The following is a 22246-nucleotide window of genomic DNA, read 5'->3' as shown; positions in this document are numbered from 1 at the left end:
CAAGAAGGTCGTCAATGTAGGCAAAGAAGAAAGACAAGCCGCGGCTAATAGAGTGGATGAAACATTTTAATTGATTGGCCAGCAATCTGTTGGCCGAAGGGCATGCGTAGAAATTCAAAAAGACCTAAAGTTCAAAGAGCCCTCCACTACGGTGTCTCTCATAATCATATGGTGGATTTAGGATGATAAACCCCACATATCAGTCAACCAGCCCTAATTACATGTTCGCCCACACCTTCCAGTCCGAGTCTTCCTCGTAACCCATTCGGTAAAGGGGTGCGGAAGCGGAGAGCCAAAACTGATTGATTGATTGATACGTGGGTTTGAACGTCCCAAAACCACAGTATGGTTATGAGAAACGCTGTAGTGGAGGGCTCCGGAAATTTTGACTATCTGGGGTTGTTTAACGTGCACCCAAATCTGAGCGCGCGGGCCTACAACACTTCCGCCTACATCGGAAATGCAGCCACTGCAGCCAGGATTCAAGCCCGCGACCTGCGGGTAAGCAGCCGAGTACCTTAGCCACTAGACCACCGCAGCGGAGCAGAGCCAACACTACCACTACATGTAGCACTGTCCTGAAACGAGTACAGTGTCCGCTTGCGAAACAGCTTGAAACATTCGTGTGGTTATGGTATAGAATCACCATGCTGAATACCGAAGATCAATTGTAGCTCATGCCGCACTTTTTGTTCTTTTTTTCCGTTGGCATATTTCACCTATCGACAACACTCATGACCTTGGTACTGTATTTCCGTGATACCGGCTGCCTCACGAGGTCGCGTCGAGATTTTGAGTGTTCGTGCTGCTACACACTAGCTAAACGACCTGTAACACATGCCCACAAACGAGCGGCAGGGAAGTATGTGCCATACGTGACTGTTGGAAAGGATCAAGGAGGTTTGAAAGGATATCAGGACGCACGTGAAGAGGAAATGGCGTTATTCCCTTCATTGCCTGCGAATCGTGTTAACCCTAAATTGGCGCATTTCTATGCCAATTTTGGTATAGGTGGAGGCGAAAAAATAGAGGTCCGTTTCATATGTGATGAACGTCTACGTTAAACACCACCGAATGGTTGGAATTTCCAGTGCACTCCAGTACAGCATTCTTCATGATGATGTTGTGGTTTGGGACGTAAGACCGCCGATATTGTGAATTTCAATATTTAACATGTTTAGGAGACGACAACGAAAGCTCGAGTAGGCCGCAAGCAGGCAGGCAGGCCGACCGACCGACCGACCGACCGATAGATAGATAGATAGCTTTGCAGAATGTGCCTGCACCACCCAAAGAATTGCGTTGTGTTTCAAAAAGGAGAGGGAGGGAACGATTGAAGTAAATCCGGCTAGGGCACATACTGTGGCAAAACTGGGTGGGGGGGCGCATCTTTGTGTCTGTATAGAAACACTTTTTTGGGGTTCATTTTTACATATAAAACTCGGAAGCATGCTTACTGCTACCAATATGTGTTTACCTCTTACCTTTTACAAAAGAACACTTTTTTTGGCTTCGCTCTGTAGGTGCACCCGATTCTTACAACTACAAGCGTTGCTCTGCTGGTCGCGGCACATTCAATAATACGAGCGCATTCAAAATATGCGCAAAGCGTAACCATTCATTGCTGAGTGGGAAACCGTTCTACTCGTTCCACCCAATGCCAAAACCCAAACCGAATAACTACTGGGATGCAAGCGCTGACACCAACTGGTAAGCATGAATGAATTAATCTATTTCTAGCACCAAGATTATGGTGTAGCTAGGAGGGGCTAATGGCACACCAAGTCTATGGTGACAGCACCAATAACGAACGCATCTTCGTGCTTAAGCAGTGTTACGTAGTTTCGTTCGCGTTCAAAGCACGTGGCGATTTTGATGCTTGTTATTTTTTTGATAAGGAAAGCCTTAACTTCGACAGGGTCATGGAACGTATAAAAATACTCATACAAATTATTTCGTCAATAAACTCTCATACTTAACATTGTAAAGGTACGCGAACCCAGCGCTCGAGGTTGGGTGGTCGGCCAAGTCTGAGGCCTTTTGGAAAGAGTTTTGATCATTTTATATATTCCATGGTGCACTTTTACAAGTAACATATCTTTTTTTGTAAAAGGGTCCCACATGGCACCCAAATATAATAATTTAGAACAGCGAGCACTTTCTAAGCCACAACTCAACCTGAGAACAATTAAGCGTGGTGCTAGTGCCACTGCGACGTTCCCCGCAGAGTGGGGAAGGTCGCAGCAATAAATTTGCTGATTTTCTACATTCGCTCGCAACGTGTTGTCTTTACATTATTGAAGTCATGAAAACTTGGCTTTACGCTGGCATACATGATGCGGAAGTTACTCTCTCAGGATTCAATGTTGTTCGTGCTGATAGACAACACGGCCGCCGTAGTGGTGTTGCCATCTTCTTGAGGTGTGATTGGAGCTTTTCTGTACTGAAGCCGCCTTCAGATATAGAAACTTTTGTCTAAGGTTCATATCGCGAATACTGCTTTCAATGTTGGTGTATCTTATACTCTTCCCATCTTATCACCAGATCAGTTAACAATACTCAGTAGTCTCATAAATGAAAAAGGCTTTTCTTCAGGTAACTTAAATTTCACGGGCGATTTTATTGTTCCCGGCATTTCATGGCAATCACTGTCCGTCTTGAATTCAGGTTTGCCACTTCGTAGGAAGCTGGTTACTTTTCAATAAACGTAGGACTGAATCAAGTTGTGGCTGAGCGTTAAGAAGGGCTCAAACTTTGACCGGGTGGCCGAATCATGTGATATGACAGACAAAAAAACACACACAGAGAGACCTAGGGTTAAGCGTTCAAGTATCCTGAAAAAATCTAGCGTCCTTCATGTCTGCGTAAACAATGTAGCTGAGAAATCAATCCATTTCGACAACAAAACCAGAATACTGTTAGTTCATAGGCTTTTTTTCTCGCCATAAAAACTAAAAAAAACTGAAAAGATATGCACTTGCTAAAGTCAACTGTATAGTGTCTCTTTACTAACTAAAAAAACAACTTTAATGAGTGGTTTCATTGAATGAATAGTTGGTGACGCAATGCATTTAAAATTGTCACAAATTAAGTATATGGGTCCTCTTTATGCTACCGTACGTCATGTACACAGAAATGTCGCCACTCGCACATGCTAGGTAGATATTTAGATGGGTGTACATAATACATACTACTTGCTGCACTTTATCCGTTCAGCATTAGAGTCACGTAGCAAAGCTAGTTTTGCAGGTCTGCCATGGTTACTATTTTTTGTGAACCTATTGCTGAATTGTATGTGGCTTTTCAACAACCGTTTTTTTTATTCTTATTTTTTTCAGGGACGTTTACGTGAAATCGTGTGTAGCAGTCAATTTCGATTTCCCAACTGGTGTACTAGATTTGATCCGTCAAAACTGCTCTAAAAAGCTGGGATACATTTGTAAGTAGATGCAATGAGTGCGTTGGCGAAACCTCTCACTAGCCTTTTATTTTTGAAGTTCCCCGACTGAGTTACATTTCATCCTCATTCAGGAACAGTTCAGTCTCATTCCTGACACATTGCACTCTTATGTACACTCTAAACCCCTTTACGCCCCTAAGCATGGTTGGCATGTCTATAATGAACACCATACGATAAGGGCGTTTTGACAAACGAAAACACTCTTGTCATAGGTTGGTAGTTGTAGACTAGGTGAAACTTTCAATATGGGTGAAAACAACTTTAGAGTGTATCAGAGTACGGCACCACTTTATACGGAATCTATCTTCTTCAGGCAATGCTATAAGGGTTATTCGTTTGCAATAGCTCACATTGAAAATGAAAAATGTTTTGAAGAGGTGGTCTTCGCGTACACTGTCAGAGAGTATTACCATACGGTGGACTTGTGCACGCATGTGACCAGATAAACATGCAAATTGAAGGAACAGAAAAATTAATATATTTATAAAAGGCCGCACATATCCGCTGCTCTTGCAGTCTTGGCAGGCCTTGTGCAAAGGTCTCCTAATAATAATAATATTAATAATAATAATAATAATAATAATAATAATATTTTTAACTGATAGAGGATGAAGTGGGTCAAAGTTGCTTGAAACACAACTCATTTGACAGAGGTGCCCAGACACCTCTTCAATGCAGCAGCGACAGCGTAAACGTTAAGAAAAAAAAAATCGTGCAGAAAACGTATTCACATCACAAATTTTCTAAAAAATAATGCGATTTTGTGCTGTAGAAGCACTCGAATCTGCAACAAAAATGCAGACAGTGATACATCAGTTTTGTTTACAATGTGAGTGTTGACACCAATTTTAAATGTTTGTTAATTGTTGCTTAAAGTAAGAGCAGTGATGTGATGACCTTCTGAAAGAATATTGCAGGTACTTGAGAATTCATCGGAATTATTATTATTACCTTTATCTTAAATGATGTGCTTGCATGCTCCCCCTCTTTTTCACTTTCTTTACTCTTCTTTCAATCTGACGGATCCCTTACCTCAGCACTTGGTGGCTTACCACTGATACCTAACCGGTTGACATCCCTGCATTTTTCCTATCTCGTTTTTCTTGCTTCTAATTTAAAAAAACAACTTTTGGTTTGAATATAAATGCTTCTGGGTGGTGTTATACCATGATGGGTCAGCACGTCGTGATGTACTTGGGGTAGATCTTCTTATGGTCCATGCAAGCAAGAATGAGTCCATGGTAGTCTAGCGATGCTGGATAAGAACTCTTGAATTTATCCTGCGCGCAGAACAAAGAATTCGAAAACCGAGTAGAACTATGTTCACTCGTTCGAACAACGTCCTTTGCAACTGGAATGGCGTGAAATTGCTGAGAAACGAAAACTCTACAACCAAAGCATTATATTTTGTTCGTGTTCTCTGACTCAGGAGTATGGGGAGCGTTACCACTGCACACCAGGGACACATAAAACTTTTCTAGTGCTATGCCTGAATATTGTATTAGCGCTGCTACATTTTTTTGTATTCTTGAGTTGCGGCTATACCTCATTGAATTCGGGTATATCTGAACGCAGAACTCATTGCAAGTGAAGCTAAATGCCTCAGTGTATGAGAAGTTAATATTAGGAAATGTTAGCGTAAGGAGTCTCACAACCTTTTGTGCAAGAAAACAAGGTTGAATTTACGCTGCTCTTATTATTGTAGCCTCAGACAAAACTACTTTGATTTGATATATAGGCGAGAAAAGCAAGCCACGCGTGTCTCTTGGCTTCGATTGCGGTAAGTGCACAACGTGCGACATATTTATAAATGTTAATGATATAATGTTGAAAATATACGGCAATTGTGGTAATTCTGGCATTTCTTTTTTTCCCTAACTCTTCGACTAAACAGAAAAAGATTGGAACTCAGTTCAATCGACACTGCGTCCGGTCTGCGTGAGGAATGTCGCAAGTAACTATCAGGAATCTATCGAGGAATGCGGCAAACTGGGCATGGAGCTCATCCCAATTGGTCTTGAGCGGCCAGAATACATGAAAGTTGTTAAGTACTACTTCCTGCGGTACATGGTTCCGAGACCGCGTTCAGCTCTTTGGGTCAACATGCCACACAGGTGGGCAACTTTTTATAATTTCTCGCTGATTATTTTGATTGACCCGTTGCACTAACGCTACAGCTAATGGCGAATACTCGAAGCGGACGAACCGTTTAAAATCTGCAAATTTACTGAGAACAATAGGTCACTTTTGGACGTTGCTAAACTTCGTCTCAGTCCCCGCCGTGGTGGTCTACTGGCTAAGGTGCTCGGCTGCAGACCCGCAAGTCGAAGGATTGAATCCCGGCTGCGGCGGCTGCATTTCCGATGGAGGCGGAAATGTTGTAGGCCCATGTGCTCAGAATTGGGTGCACGTTAAAGAACCCCAGGTGGTCTAAATTTCCGGAGCCCTCCACTATGGCGTCTCTCATAATCATATGGTGGTTTTAGGACGTTAAAGCCCACATATAAATCAATCAACCTCATCTCATCCTCCCCACAAAGTAGTGTATCGTGGAAAGCTTAAAAGCTTTCTGCTGGATGCGCAGTTTTCATAGCAGCAGCTGAGTTTTTAAGCTATGGGTTTGAGGCACCGTTTCAAAAGACGAGCTCGCACGAGTTACTGCCACAGCTTAAACACCTTTGCACGTCGACTGACGCATCCGTATCTAACAGATATAGCTTCAGAAGGTCCTCGTAGACACTATAGTGTGCCTACGAGGCGATCTACCCATACGAGTGTGTCTACTCATACCACCTCTTCGTTGAACATATAGTTGCTTAGATCTGCCCAAATATATAGCTTGAAAAATAGAGTATCTTTCTTTGGTCTCGTCGTGTTACAGGAGGACGAAGACAGCGTTCTTCTTGGCGTTGCTGACACGCTTGTTATGCGAGCGCTTAGTACAAATAAAGTTAGCCCTATGAGTATTCTGTTCTTCGTAGTAAACGAGAAGCCAGCGGCATCTAGAGTATCTACAATTTACGCGAAATACTTATCGTTTGTCAGAGCTTAGAACAGCCTGTGGTAATTCCAGCAATGGTGTGACACACATGACAGCTTGCAGTTTGTTCCGAAGATTATCGGGTGCCCAGGTTCTCGCATCTACCGATGTGTAGAACTCAAACACCGCGTAAGTTGGACTTCAACGATAAGATTTGCTGCCGGTGTGAATGCAGTGTCTTTGTGGTGCAGCTTTTTTTCTTTTGCCCTTAGAGAGATTTAGTCTACGGGCGTTGCAGCAAGCAACACCTTCGGATGGTAATGCCGTTTTTCGACAGAATAGAGTAATTAGAGTGTGTACATTGTAGGTCTGACGAATTACAGAAAATCGTAAGAAAGTTTTTCTTTCTTTTCCTACAGAGTGAAGGACAGCTGTCCAATAATGTCTGATTGGAAAAATCTCACCTTTGATTACGCCGACTGCACACAGAATATTGGGTCTACGCTCTGCCTGTGTGAGTGCCTCTCTCCCGTTTTGAGAAGAAGCGTCGCTGTAGTTTTTGTCACGCTGCCAATTAAAAGACTCCGTAAGAATCTCACCGAAAGCTTGACTCGAAACTGCAAATGCCAAGGCAGAAAATGTGTACGTAAGCAGAAATCTCCTGGCGCATAAGAGCGCCATAGAACTCAGGCAACTCTCAATACCAACTACTTGTCTGCTAAAGGTGAAAAAGTGTCCAGCGACAAGAATTTTCTCACCCCACTTTTTTTTAAAAGCAAACCATTATAAATATTTGAAAACACAGGATTCAATCATAACAGCTAACTTATTCTGCCAACCTACACATCTACTCGCTTTGTTAATAGCAAAAAATATATCTACCTTCAAATGCATATCCAACACTTTCTTCTACTGATTCATTTCAAAAACATGAAAAGAGAGGAACAGTTTAACTGTCAACTTTATAAAAACAAATAATCATTTTTTACGCGTAAAATTTTTCTGAAATATGTATGTTCTCCTTGTATTGAAAACGTATTTCTCGATCCATATTTCTGTTCTGAAAAATGTTATGGTGATAACTTTACACATGTTCATGCATATTTGCTATGTATTGCTTTGGTCTGGTTATTTTTCCCCCCTGCGTATAACCTATATGGATATGTAGGTATATTTCGTAGATAAGTAATCAAAGAAAACTAATCACTGCTATTATAAAACGTCATTAAACAGAACAAGCGGCAATGAAAAATTGCCTTAGGGATGAGTGATGAATCCTTCAAGGAGCGTACGCTTAATCGAGAAGACACTTTCTTGACATTTTTGTGTCTTTCATGAAAATTGTTTGCATTTCATTTGATTTCGACAAAATTCAGTCTCACTTCTTCGCCATGGGAATGCGCGCCTGTCTTCATCGATTGTGAGGTCATCTCATGCTATCGAAATCGGATTTATCACGAAATCTGGGAAGCTTCTGTGATCAAGGAAACCGGAAACGCGTGTGCCAGTAAAACTCCTATCACTGCCCTTAGAAAAGAACACGATGTTTTTGTCACGTTAAATTTTTGATAATGTGAATCACGAGACGGACATGCATTTCATCGCTATCACCATGCGACAGTTCACGTTTTTTTTTCATCTCTTGTTTTTATTCATATTTCCAGTCACAAAAAATGGGCATACATTTGCTTGTCACCGCTTGTGTTGTATTCTTTTCCGCGTTCGTTCTGTTTTCACGCTTTTTACTCGCAGTATTATGTCACAACCACCACTTCACGAATTTCCCTATGCAATGTTGCCGTTCTTTTGTTGTCTCTCTAAATAAGGTGTTGCATACACAGAAGTAGGATAGCAAGCACACAAACTATTCAACAAAAAATCAAATAATTAAATAAAACAGTTTGTTTCCAAGGCCCATGAAAAATTTTCTTTAGGAACTGACACCGTCTTTTTTTTCCAATTTTACAGTCACCAACAAAGAAAGGCGCATTGCTGCTGGCGCCCTAACCGATTGAAGAGCGGACTGCTCAACTACTCCTGGTCCTGGTGTAATGAATATAATGCGAGGACCATGAACATATATTACTTGCCATTTACCAGTCAGTACGCGATAGTTAAGCTACTTTACGAGCACTGCAAGAAAAAAGAAAACATTCCAACGAATACACCTTGTCGTTCACATATGAGATTATGTGATCCTTCGTCGATGAAAATGCTAGCGCTGATTGATTAAATCATATGCCGACTAGTCACACCTATGTGCTGATAAATCGGGGTCATACGTCTAGTTGTGCGCGCGTAACCACGCCGCTACCACCTGTTTTCGCTCACGCTCAATATTGCGTGCTGCCGCCTTGCAATAATTTCGGCGCACTGCCGTAAGTCTTTTATTATTAACCCTATTGTGGTATACGGGCATGAAATACGCTACTTTATTGGGAGCTCTTTTCAGTGGTTCCACGTAATGCAACGGGTGACGCTTGGGGAAATTTTTAAATGCTTAGAAGAGGAAAACAGCAGAGCGAAATTCCGACGGGAAACACAAGATGAAGAAGACACGACAACAGCGCTGACTTACAACTGAATATATATATTTTTTTGAAATTGGGGCACATCAGCCAGGTAGCCAGAATTTTTTTAGGGGGGTGGGAGGGGAGAAGGTGAGGTTTAACTGCTCGAAAGAAAGCCTTTTTATGCCAAATAGCAAGAATGTTGCCCGGTAATGAAGAAGGTGGTTTTTTAGTAGAAGACATTGGGAACAAAGTGGAGTTTAGCATGAGAAGCAAGTTTTAATTAGCAATGGAAAGCAATTTTATACACCACAGCAAGGCTAGTGCGTGTGCACTAGAATGAATGCTTTCGTACCAAAAGAATTGGCCCTGTATCTGCATGTAATCTGCAAATGTCGTCAAAAGACGATAGTCTTGCGTGTGGAGAGAGTGAACAAGACATTTACTTGATCTTCTGCGCAAGAAAATCAAATAATGATATTCTGGAGGCGCTGCGTTAGAGTGCCTCGAGCGTGCAGCAGAGGGAAACGAGCGAATCAAGTCACGTCACACGTGAGACATAAGCGCCATCTGGCAGTTGTCTTAGAAAACGAAGCGCGTGGCTTTGAGACAGGTGTGCACACCCATCTCAGAGGGGATAATGTGTAGAACGCAAGACGACGGCTAGGTGCTACCACCGTTTCGTTTTAGCAAAGCGTTGGAAACACTTGCCTTTCCGCGCAAGCGCTGCAATGTCAGCACAGCGGGATAAGTGCTACGGTCCTTAAAATTACTTATGTATGCCTTTTCTAGTGAGAGACGCACATGCAGAATATATACGTGTTGTTATGGTGCCGCAGACATGCGCAATTATTCCTTTTTAATTGACAATTGCACAAGCATCAACGCTCAACCTTGAGCAACATAGGTGGGCGCTGCAAACGTGGTTGGCCGTTTCAAGTACCCGATGCCGTTAAGAGTGGACAAACAGACAAATTTAGAGGCAGGCAGGCAGGCCAGCAGACGGGCGGGCGGGCGGGCCAGCGGGGGCAGGCAGGCAGGCAGGCAGGCAAAAATTTTACGTCGAAGGTCCCCAAGAAAGACTATCGTATTTATTATTCTCGACAAAGAAGTCCAAACCGAGTCAGTACGTGGAAAACGAGCGACAAAAAAAAGGGGGGGGGATCCAAGAGAGCTGGTTGTCCACCTATGCATGTACGGTACAAAAATGGTATTTTCTCTGCCGAACTTCGAACAGTTTGTAAGCTTCGACGAGTGTCTCCGGCGCCTGGAAGCTGCACTTCAAGTGATCAGGACCTCTGGACTCGCTCTGAAGCCAGAAAAATGCCACTTTGCATACGAGAAAGTTTTGTTCTTGGGATGCACGATAAGCAAGTCAAGAGCATGCCCCGACCCACAGAAGACAACAGTCATCGCTGAATTTCCGCCACCCGTCGAGAAGAAAGCCGTGCGTCGATTTCTCAGCCTGTGCGCCCATTACAGGCATTTCGTCAAAAAGTTTGCCCACGTCCCCGAATCATTCAATAACGTCACACAGACTTACGTCGAGTTGAAGTGGGCAACGCCGCAGGAGGAAACATTTAAATAACTAAAACGACGCCTGCAGACACCAATGATAATTACGCAATTCGACGAAGACGCCGACACAGAAATCCACACCGACGCAAGCAGTGTGAGGATCGGCGCCATCCTGGTGTGGAAGATTGACGGATTTGAATGGGTCATCAGTTAGTGAGTCGGTCACCATCTAAGACGGAAATCAACTATTCCACCACAGAAAATAAGTGTACTGCCATCACCTATGCCTCAAAGTTTCGCCCCTACCTATACAGCCGGCCTTTCAAAATTTGGAGCGACCAACACGCCCCCTATTGGCTAGGTAACTTGAAGGACTATTCATGTCGCCTCGCACTGTGGAGTCAGCGACATCAGGACTTCAACATCGCCGTCGTTTACAAGTCGGGGCGAAGGCACTCGAACGCCGACTGCTTGTCCCACGTTTCCGTTGACCCACCGCCGCTGAACAACGAGGATGGCGACGGTCTCTTGGGAACCTTAAGCGTCGATGACTGTGCAGAATGACAGCGAGCCGACTGGGAAATCAAGGAACTTCTCGAATACTTCGAGGGCAGGGCTGCTTGCTGTTGTTCCAAAGGTATTCAAGCGAGGACTGGCGTCGTTTTTCTTGCGTAATGGCGTCCTCGGAAAGAGAAACTTCTCGCCCCATTTGGCCAACAATCTCATCGTAGTACCTTCGGCATCACGTCCAGAATTCCTGAATGCTCTGCCTGACTTCCCGACGGCATGACTTCCCGACGGCATGACTTCCCGACGGCATGACTTCCCATGATTTTCCCGTACACTAGCGAGAATACAGAAAAATTACTAATGGCCCCGCCTCCCTGTTGACGTCGCCCACTAGGTAAAATCCTCCCGAGGGGCAGAAGACACCGCCTATATACTAGGCCAGCTGCACTTCTGCAGCCCATCGAGTGACCTCACCTTCGGTTTCCGCCAATCAGCATGGACCTACTGGAGCTATTCCAAACGTTGAAATCCGGAAAGAAATGGATCGTCCTAGCTACTGACTAATCCACCCGCTATACCGAGACAAAACACTGCCCAAAGGCAGTGTTACCTAGGTAGGACAGTTCTTGTTCGAGAGCGTCGTGCTGCAGCATGGTGCCCCCGTGGTCCAAATTACCTACAGACGTACGGCCTTCACTGCGCAGTTACCTCAGTCGATCTTGGCACACTGCCAAACAAGCCACCACCAGACGACAGCCTACCCAGAGACACACGGCCTCACCGAGCGGCTAGAGAAGACAATCGCAGCCATGCTGGCCATGTACGTCGACGTGAACACAAGACGTGGGACGCCATCCTTCCGTACGTGATCTTCACTTACAACACGGCGGTGAAGGAGAAGACGCAGATGTCTCCTTACAAGTTGGTCTGCGGAAGAAGCCCGCCCAGGACGCTCGACGCCATGCTGCCTAACGTCGCTGACCAAGAAAACCTCGACGTGACCGTCGACTTTAGGCGCACCAAAGAACAAACTCTCCCACCTTCGCATCAAGAAACCATAGACGATCGTCATCGGACATTACAATCTTCGACGACACTTCGCGCAATACCAATCTGGTGACCCTGTTTGGATGTGGATGCCGATACGCCAACGTGGAGTGAGTGAAAAACTTCTATGACGGTACTTCAGACAATACAGAGACGTTAGACGTCTTGGCCTACTCGACACGACTTTGTTCCCGACAGCGTCACGAACCCTCAACTACGCCGTGCCCGACCTGAAGTCGCTCATCTCGGGCGCATCAAGCCGTTTCAGGCGCGCGAACGAATCGACGGACTGTATTGTTTATGTTGTTTCTTTGTTATTGCGCTTTATTGCTTGTACTTGTTTATTACTGCAATTTCTCGTGTTATTGTTATTTTATTTTCCCCGTGTTGTGTGTTTATTATCGGGACAATGCTAATAAAGAGAGGCGCAATGTCACACGCTTTTTTTATTTTCAATTTTGTTTGATTCAGCTTTCACCCACAATGCATGTGTCAGCAATGCTGAGCGCCAACTGCGTCGTTCGAGAAAGCTCGGTATAATTATAAATCGTTCTTTTAGGATCGTCCACAAGGCGCGAACACTCGAGTTCATTCCAGAGCTTGCACGAAGATCAGTGATAAGGCCCGAACGTTAAACGACCTCATTATAAATGCCGCCATGCTTCGCCGCTTGTTAGTTGTCGACGGCCGATGCTCTATTCGCCGCTATCAGTTCCAGCGTCTTGCTGTAATCTAACTTTTCTTTTATGTGACCACAAGTTTGGTCCAAATAAGCAGTTTCATCGTCGACCTGCTGTCTCTATCTACATCCACGTCATGACCTCGTGACAATGAACAAAAAATATGAAACCATATCAGTCACGGCATCACGTCAGCAACGCACAAGCAAAACAAGATTTTGGCATAAGTTCCTTGGTGGGCTGGCACTCTCACGTGAATCTCCGCGAATACCTCATGTGGACGCACTCATGATCAGAACTGGTAAAGCTTTATGCGTCATTCAGAAAAACCTGCGATGTTCGCATGCGCATTTTAAACCTATTGAAAACAGTACTTGTAATGCACCTATCTTAGCCATTTTGGCCCTGGCGTCCTATAAAAAAGGCTGGAAGAAATTTGGTGTGCAATGTGAAATAATGATGTCAAAAACTTATAGCTGTCTGAAGCGTCAAACCTGTCCAAACGTGGGTAGTAATTTTTTTTTGTCGTCGTCTTTTTGGGAACTCTACCAAGTGGAAATTAAAATGGCGGAATGTAATAACGATGACATTCACCACAAGCAAATATTAACTGACACCTAACTGGTCAACTATTATATCAGTATATATCGTATTTTTTATTTTGTTTTTAAGATGTTTAACTTGCTATTGACAAAGTGGGTCTTCCCTAACCTAATGTATCGCCCACAGTAGTGGAAAATCTTCATGATCTAATTATAAGACCCCAGGGTTGTCAAACATCTGAATGCTTTAGACTAATCCAGATTTGTAGCTCCTGTAAAAGCTCCTGATTTCTTGTTATTCTATTCGGCAAACCTGCCATCACCACTTAGATAATGTCTAAGGAGTGTCTAATAGTGAGAATACGCAATGAATTTTATTTTATGAATAGTAATAATGATGCGTAATGGAGCTAAAAGAAGACGGCGATGAAGTGTAGTTCTATGAGCTTGCCCTTGGAAACATGGGCGGAATTGGTAATGGCGCTGCGAAGCAGTATTTGGCAATTTCTTCTGATGTTGCATCTTTCTAAGTATTCAATAAATAGACGGTGGCCATTCAACTGCAATGAGGAGCTGTGCATCACGGGCGCAAAGAATTACTATTTGACAGTTTAAGCGCTGTAACTAATACGTGGTTTCTGTGTGTTAGTTTTACAGCAGTAACTTGCATTACCAGAGTTAAATTAATAGATGAGTTTAAATTAACCATATTTAACTTTATAACCACTGAGCCCTGGTGGCCTATATATAGGACTTGGAGCAATTTTTCTTGTATAATGATGGCATGCTCAGAGAAAAAATATTTTCTTGTTCTTGAGGTTTTAGTAGCTCCAAATCAACAATTAACAAAAATACCGGCTGGTTAAAAAGACACAGTGCTGAAAATGTTATAATACGCTTGTGTTCTGTGGCACCCCATCAAGGTAAACTTGAACGGCTATGCCAAATCACCCGAATGAACACAATTCTTCACTAGCTAGGTGGTACGATTGTCACGAAGTCTGACAACCTTTAATATATAAATGTTTTTCATGAACAAGAGCAAACTTTTGGTTAGTTTGTTTGTATATACAATTGACAAGCACTAAACGTTTTAATGTGCTCTGGTCTCAATTATTTCAATGTTTAAAACTTTTGTACAAAACCATCCTTTTCCTGGGCATTCCCCGGCAGTGGGTCTGAGCCAAATACGTAGTTGAAGAACAACAATCATGGTACAGGTGCCTGATCGCAGAGCTCGCTTCGCTTCTGTCCGTTCACCTACGTCAACGTTTCTTGTACAGTTCAGAGGTAACGGATTGCGGTTCGGCTAGGCTTCTATGGCATTCACAGTCGTCCTGCTCTCCGAGCTCAACGCCATAGAGGCTCATCTATACCAGAAGGTACTCCCTCAGAGGGTTGTCGACAATCAACCAGAAGGTGAGTCTGTCTGTCTGTCTGTCTGTCTGTCTGTCTGTCTGTCTGTCTGTCTGTCTGTCTGTCTGTCTGTCTGTCTGTCTGTCTGTCTGTCTGTCTGTCTATCTATCTATCTATCTATCTATCCGTCTGGTCTAGTCTGGTCTGGTCTGGTCTGGTCTGGTCTGGTCTGGTCTGGTCTGGTCTGGTCTGGTCTGGTCTGGTCTGGTCCGGTCCGGTCTGGTCTGGTCCGGTCCGGTCCGGTCCGGTCTGGTCCGGTCCGGTCTGGTCTGGTCCGGTCCGGTCCGGTCCGGTCTGGGTCTGATCTGGTCTGGTCTGGTCTGGTCTGTGATAAGGTGACTGATTGCATCTCTTGATGACCAAGGCGTCGCGACTGTTTTCCGACTTCGTTAAACAGATCAGATGCACCACGAGTCATACATAATTGCCCTAGGAGCGAAGCCTTAATGTTGTCATATTTTTTTTCTCCCTAGTTCTTCAACAGCGTCTACTTCCGAAGAGCGTCATGTCGTCTTACGATGCGAGATATAAAGCTGATCAAAAGAAAAGCGTGAAATGTGGTGAGTATATATTGTCACTTCCGATGATACTTGAATCAAAAGGGTTTTTGTGCTAAGTTTTTTTTTTTCATGCTACCTCAGAATGCTTATAGATACGCTTGAAAGTTCCTTGGTGACGGACGTCACCGAGACTTCAATAAAAAGGGGGAGCAAAGTCTAGCTTATCAGTGGATATAGCGGCTTTTTTTTTATTGTGTCCGATTCGTGTGAAGCAACACATTTCCACGATGAACTAAGGCTGTTTGGCCGGGAAGAAAATATTACACGTATACAGGCGATCCAGCAGGCCAAGGAAGCTGCTGAGAGACATGGTCTCTCAGCCGACTCCTAGGCGGGAACCTAGCCCGGTAACCTGCAGGAAGATACTAAAGTTGTTCACACACTCACTCACACTCATTGTAGCTGCATCTCATGTTACAGTTGTATACATGCAAAAGTACCGTGACTAATTTGTTTAACGACATGGATTCCAAAATTTTGGGCGTCTAAAGTGTTGCTTCATACATGGCTGTAATGTAGGAGTATAATGTACGGTGCAACAAAAAAAAAGGACAAATGGTGCTACCTATTATTGGTGATGGCACAGATCGACAAAGTTAGCTGAACCTACCTCAAAGAAGAAGATGTCCACTATAAGGGCTGAAGCAGGTTTTCTCTCTTATGTGTTCACAAGAACTCGCTTTTAATTCACATGAACACAAGCTTCTAAGGGCACCTAATCATTGCGGACAAAAGAGGAACGATTACTTATCATTCGTTTCGGAGAAATCATGTAACCCGCTTCTAAAATATTATTGACAAGTCGATGAGCTTGTCTGGTTAACAACGGGAAAGGCTTGATTTCCCTCCTCTCAAGTGTACCTTGAAACACGTAAAAAACATATCCCGAACACCTAGCGCATCTTAACTAAGTAGAAAGGAAGTTTTGGTGTGTTTATAGCTTGCTCACACAGCTGTAAATTGTTTGTTTGCAGTGTACTTCACCAAGTGGCCGCCGCACGCTTATTGCAATGTTCTGAGCACAAACCGCCATAAAAGGTTGTCAGAGGCGGAGAACGACTGTAGGAGCCTTAAAGTGGCGCTAACAAATATGGCTACAACGCCGATGTACCGCATCTGCCGGCTAATAAGACTCTTCGGAATCGAGGATCAGAGAATATGGGTCGAGGACATGTGAGTGCTCTCAAAACCACTTGACAGTGTCACCATAAAAAATAATCATATGCGTACAAAGTTTAAATGTCTATAATAACTTTCTTGTGCATAGCGCTTGTATATGTTATGTGGTACATATTGTCACGGGGTTGTGACCTGAATGAAGGGAACAGCCTGAAGGTTGAAGATGAAACTGTTTATTTGGTTGAACTTGTGACCGTTAAACTGAATGTCAGGTTAGATTTATATGTTAGGTTCAGAGTCCCCAAACCACCATATGACTATAAGAGACGCCCTATTGGAGTGCTTCGGAAATTCGACCACCTCGGGTTCTTTAACGTGCCCCCAAATCTGAGCACACGAGCCTACAGCATTCTCGCCTTCATCGAAAATGCAGCCGTCGAAGATAAGATTCGATTCCGCGACCTGCGGGCCAGCAGCTGAGTACCTTAGCCACTAGACAACCGCGGCGGGGCAACTGAATATCAGGTTACATAAATACAAACTGGTCCTGATAGCGGCGAACAGGTAGACAGCCGTTCATCAACTTAAAACTGTTAAGCACATAGGCATTCATGCATGTGCTGTTGAATATATCAGCCTTATCACTCTCTGTGCAAGACCAGGAATAATCTCAAGTGTTCGCGTCTTCTGCGAAATCTTAACAGAACGATCTACAATAATCGTGATCTTTCTGGAACAAAGATGTCCAGTTCGTGCTGAGCATTCCTGAAAGGGCGAAAATAGATTGAAGCCAAAGTGAAAATAAACAACGTGCGTAGCAATATCATGTACGACATATTTTGTGGTACATGTAATGTAAAAAATTTTTATTGTTTTAAGTTTGTGAAAGAAAGTGTATATGTGGTGAACTTCAGGTTTCGAGGTCTTTGCCAGGTGTATAAAACGCATTTTGCCTCTGTTTTCTTTTTACTCTAGGATATGAAACAAAGGCACCACTCCCACCACCACTATAGCTACTAGAAAGTTTGTAAGGTTCTCCAGATGCAAGTGTAGTGTTCTGATATTAGCGGGCAAATAAAATATGTTTGCATGTGGTCTTTGTGGAGAAAGCTATATGCGCAGTATGGGGCGAGGAAGCTTTTGCGCCCTAACTTACAATAAAACTTCCAGCACAGTGCAGTCTGCGTGATACATACTGTGTGGAACTGTAACCTATGTACAGTCACGGCTACATTTCTGTAGAGTGCGTGAGTAGCCGGTCATTGCTGTTCCGAGCCCGGACGTGGTGTGTCAGGAGGCGCGGCCTGTTAGTAGGCTACTACGCCGGGACCCTAAACACGTGAATGCGTCGCCCCGTAGAGCGTAAACCAGTTGCTCGCGCATTCTTCAGTCATGGACGCGACTATACAACCTTCGTATCCTATCACTTGTCCGAAACGGCTTCTTTTAAGAGAGAAAATTGTTTAATTAGGGTGGGTTCTGTACTTTTCCATGGTGACTGATGATATCGAGAAGACAGAAAATGTCAACGTCACTCTTTATTGTTTTTTCTTTTTTGCTCAATGTAAATACCATGGACAGGGAAGTGCCACATAATAACCATGGTCAATTAAAACGCATTTAACGTTGCAATCTGGTATTTATGCAAAGTTTTTTACAATACGTGAGCTCACATAACATTGATTGTTCTGTGGAAGACTTGTCGATTTATGCCTGATGTAAATACGGGGCAGCGTACTCGCATGACGTATGATCGACATATTAGTGCTGTTTACTCGAAGGATGGCTTAAATTTATGTATGTTTTCCCCCACAAAGACTGTATCAGCCGGACACGATAAGCTGGGAGGACTGCTTTTTTTGGGTTGAGAATGAAACTACGCCACCGGCAGAGTGCGGCACCTGCAATGTCTCCGTTATTTGTCAGGGTGAGTACTGCTCGAGAGATTGTACGCAAACGCCATAGGCTTCGCGGTACAGTGGGTTCAACTTATCGCATGCTAGACACGCCCACCCAAACACACGTGCGCATGCAAATGCACAAGCAAATGCTTGCATGCATGTGCGTATACGTGTGCACGTGTTCACTGACATGCAATCGATTGATTGATTGATTGATTGATTGATTGATGTGTGGGGTTTAACATCCCAAAACCACATGCACTCGAGCGGGACTGGTTTCGAAGTGTTGAATGCAGTACAACAAGATGGTTATAAATGTACAGACCGAATGAAGTGCGCTAATGAAATATATCCCATTTTTATCTATTGCAGCTGGGTACTACTACCCGAATGGACCACGCTGTGGTGAGTAGACCAATGCTGTAAAATGGATGATTTATTGAGTGGTAGTGATAACTACTGGTTAGTAAGAACATGAGTTCGTACGAGAAGCCATTTTGTCAACTTTCCATTGATTCACAACGGTGAATATATTTAAAGATTTAGGCACCCGATCTCATCTTGTGTAATTGCTGTGAGTTAAGGGGTGATTGCAACCTCCCCATTGCTTATCAGACTTCTGCCAGTAGTAATAAGGTACATTCTATTGTTTCGAATTTCGGCGCCTCAATGTCGAGATAAAATAAGATTTTATGGGGAGAAGAATGTCAAACGATTAGAATTTGTCAAATGACTAATTCGTTCCTCAGTAGGTTTTTTAATCTACAAACTTTTTAATCTACCAACAAACGTTTAATGCTAGCATAGTATGCTTTCAAACAACATGTAAACGTTTTCACAGGAACGGTTGGCTTGCTTCAACAATTCTAACAGGATAGTGTATCTTCATTCATTCAGATATTGAACGTTACTATACTAACACTGAACCACGAGACGTGTACATTGTGACAGCCAGAACATTCTTTGGGAGAATTATTATAGAACTGTATTGCTTTACCACAAACTCTTTCCTGTGGCTACTCTACGCAGGGTTTTATTAGGCTTTGATGGATATGTGGGGTTTAACGTTCTAGAACCACCATATAATTATGATAAACGCGCAGTGGAGGGCGTCAGGTTCTATAGAGTAACTGGCAATTTCGTTGGCACGGTAGCGCGCAAGTACCATATTTACCATTTCGGTACCAGAATAACGTTAGTACGGTTGCTATAAAAGGTGCTAGTGCTGCCACTTAAACGTTCTGATAAAACATAGAAGCGCCGTCTGCTAAATGGGCTGGTTCACAAAGGCTAAAATGATCGAATTAGCTTGGTAATTGGTATAAAATCTGTACACAATAGCGCGAAAATTGTACCCACCCGATGAATCACCGCCATATTCGGAAAGGGAATGAAGTTAGAGGAGCTTGCTCGGAGATGACCGGGTAACGGGCCAATCCTCCATAAACATTCTGCCACTAACATATAAAGATTTTACCGGTTAGCTCGACGGCACACCCGCTTCCCTTCTGCTTCGCTGGTCCCCAGCTCCGGGTTCGTTCTATGGCGGACGCCCTTCGCTTCGTCTCCCGGAATTCCACAGCAAGGTCTTGGTGGCGAGCCTGCCACGCTGCTGTCTTGGCTGATCATGCTGGGGAGTGGTAACGAAGTATGTTCACTGATATAGCTCCCAGCGAAAAGAAACGAAGCGGACCAAGAGCGAGTGCTATATAAAGACGCGGCCCTCTAGCGGTCATGTATCGAACTAGAGCACGCCGCGCCGAGTTAGCGGGTGTATCAAAGCGTCGCTTACGTGATTCACCAGAGAGAGCGCAGCTGCCAGTTACCACAGTGATGCATATAACGAGGGCTCTGAGCCCTAGTGTGCACGCCGCCGTCAACGCACAAGGCACAATCATAAGAAGCTTCATGACCAAGCTCCTAATAGAAAGATTTAATAAAATCTCAAAATAAGCAGGAAGATTTGAAAGATAAGGAAGTTTACCGGCCAATCTGACTGTTCCCGCCAACTTTTTTTCTAAAATATTGCCTATTTAGCGCTTCCTTGTACCCATGAAGCATTAGAAACTCGCCCTACAAGTCGTACTCATGAAGGGTGCAGCTCGCATATCGTTTGAGAATGAAAACTGCATGCGGAAGTGCGTTTTAGGCTTCTAAATCCTTCGGACATTGTTTTAAACTGGTGACAGCATAAAAAAACGACAGGGACACAAAAAGAATGAACAAGGACAGGCGCCAAGCTTCAACTGACTTCCAATTTTCGGTCTTCTCTGATATATACTTATAAAACAGACATGCACGTGCAAGACACAAATGCTCAAAGGGTCACGACCAAACATATTACTGGAAGGCGGCCAACAAATGACGCTCACTATCAAATATTAAAACTGGTGTGTCGTTGAAACAATCATTACCTGTTAGAGGTTCGTAGAAAGTCTCAATTATTTCGCCGGCTATGGTATCACTGCGCCTACCTAATATATTTGTGATTCCGAAAATTGTTGAACACATACGACCTTGACAATGCATCGGCAAGTGCGTTCTCCTGTTATTTTTATTTCAAAACTCATGTTCACTTGCACGGTCGTTCCCGAAGCGTCCGGTTCGGCCTACGTCGGATTTCCCACAAGACAGCGGTATTTCAAAGACAATGCCAGTCGCGCATTCTGCATACATGGAAGTGGCTTATTTCTGCTAACACAAAGTTTTTTCTCACCAAACAAGATTCTTAGAAAAGCTACAACGTGATTATGCGGCGCCAAAAAAAAAAACTCCCGCCATATTCACGAAGTGAATGATGATCAGGGAGCGAGGCTGCCGCCGTAAATCTGGTAACTCATAAATTCTTCATACATTTCACCCACCCACTCATCCTTCAAAGACGTTACAAAATTTGGGTTTGTTCTTGTATGCCGTTTCATAATCTCGTAACTCAATGCCAATGGACTTCATAATGCTTTCTTTGCATAGATTATATGTCATATACATTTTCTTTAGAATGAATTCGTTGGAGTGCTTCACAGTAGCATGCTCACTGTTGTGCCTATGGGTCGTGAGCGGTAAACCGAGATGCACTGCTATTTCGGGCAGCTTCAGTAAATCCTCACCACCTGCTTTATGCTCAGCCTCTTTTGGGCTGACGATTAGAGCGAATCTATTGATGAACGGTATTCTTGTGTTCCACGTCACAGTAAAGCATCCCTCCCCACACCTCCCACCACATCAGCATCTCCTATCAAACTAGATCACGCGTGCGAGTTGAGCGTGCACTACAGAGCCATCTAGTGGGCGCTCGACTACTAGCAGCTGGCTATGACCCCACAACGGACAAGCCTCTACCTTAAGTAGCTTCGGCCCTAAAAGACCCCCCCCCCCCCCCCACCTATCGTACCTACTTGCTTCTTTTTTCCGGTTGTGGGATATGTGATTCAATGAGGCATCACCTCTGCACGCCTCCTGGGATGCGGGCCAGGGTTCCCGCCGGAGCGCTTTGCGCTTGCATTGCGGAGAAGAATCTCTTCCATCGCCATTATTACCGTGCAAGGATAACAGGTATCACGATAATGACGATCGTGATTGTTAAAGCCACATTGCATTGCATGTGGAATGCAAGATGCAAGATACTAGTTATCATTATTAGAATAAGAAAACACATGCGTTATTGGTGACCTAAATAGCATTGTAAAAATATCTGCAAGGATTAAAGAGTGCGTTTCCCACCAACCATAGGTAGATTTTATGGTTATTATTAAAACATTCATTTTTCTCCCCTCTGGCAGAAATTCTCGTTTTTGCCCAATTTCTTTTTACGAATACGGTGAAGCTATAACCCCGGAAGGACATCCGTTATCTTAAGCGACGTGACAGTTTTTTTATTAAAATCCAGAAATCATGATGCTGGAGGAAGAGAAGCTGAGGAATGATGTGTGCCACTTTCTAAAGGAGTCACGTAAAGGTGTTTCCGAGTCACTGAATTGCCAAGAAAATAATGAAAATTCGCCAA

At 43.8% G+C, this 22246-nt stretch overlaps 1 protein-coding gene across 1 annotated transcript; it reads left to right on the top strand.

Annotated features, from left to right (window-relative positions):
* The first annotated feature begins 14433 nt into the window (after window positions 1-14433).
* On the top strand, window positions 14434-19283 carry LOC142774264 (uncharacterized). The gene is made up of 5 exons (XM_075874654.1): window positions 14434-14666; window positions 15137-15223; window positions 16198-16396; window positions 18160-18269; window positions 19273-19283. Exons 1-5 carry the CDS (start codon window positions 14567-14569, stop codon window positions 19281-19283), a joined length of 507 nt encoding a protein of 168 aa, XP_075730769.1. The 5' UTR covers window positions 14434-14566.
* Window positions 19284-22246: the final 2963 nt, after the last annotated feature.

This window comes from Rhipicephalus microplus, chromosome 10 (assembly GCF_043290135.1).
Source record: "Rhipicephalus microplus isolate Deutch F79 chromosome 10, USDA_Rmic, whole genome shotgun sequence".
NCBI classification, from domain to species: Eukaryota; Metazoa; Arthropoda; class Arachnida; order Ixodida; family Ixodidae; genus Rhipicephalus; species Rhipicephalus microplus.
The sequence above is the reverse complement of the archived record's forward strand: the minus strand, read 5'-3'. Positions and strand labels throughout refer to the sequence as shown.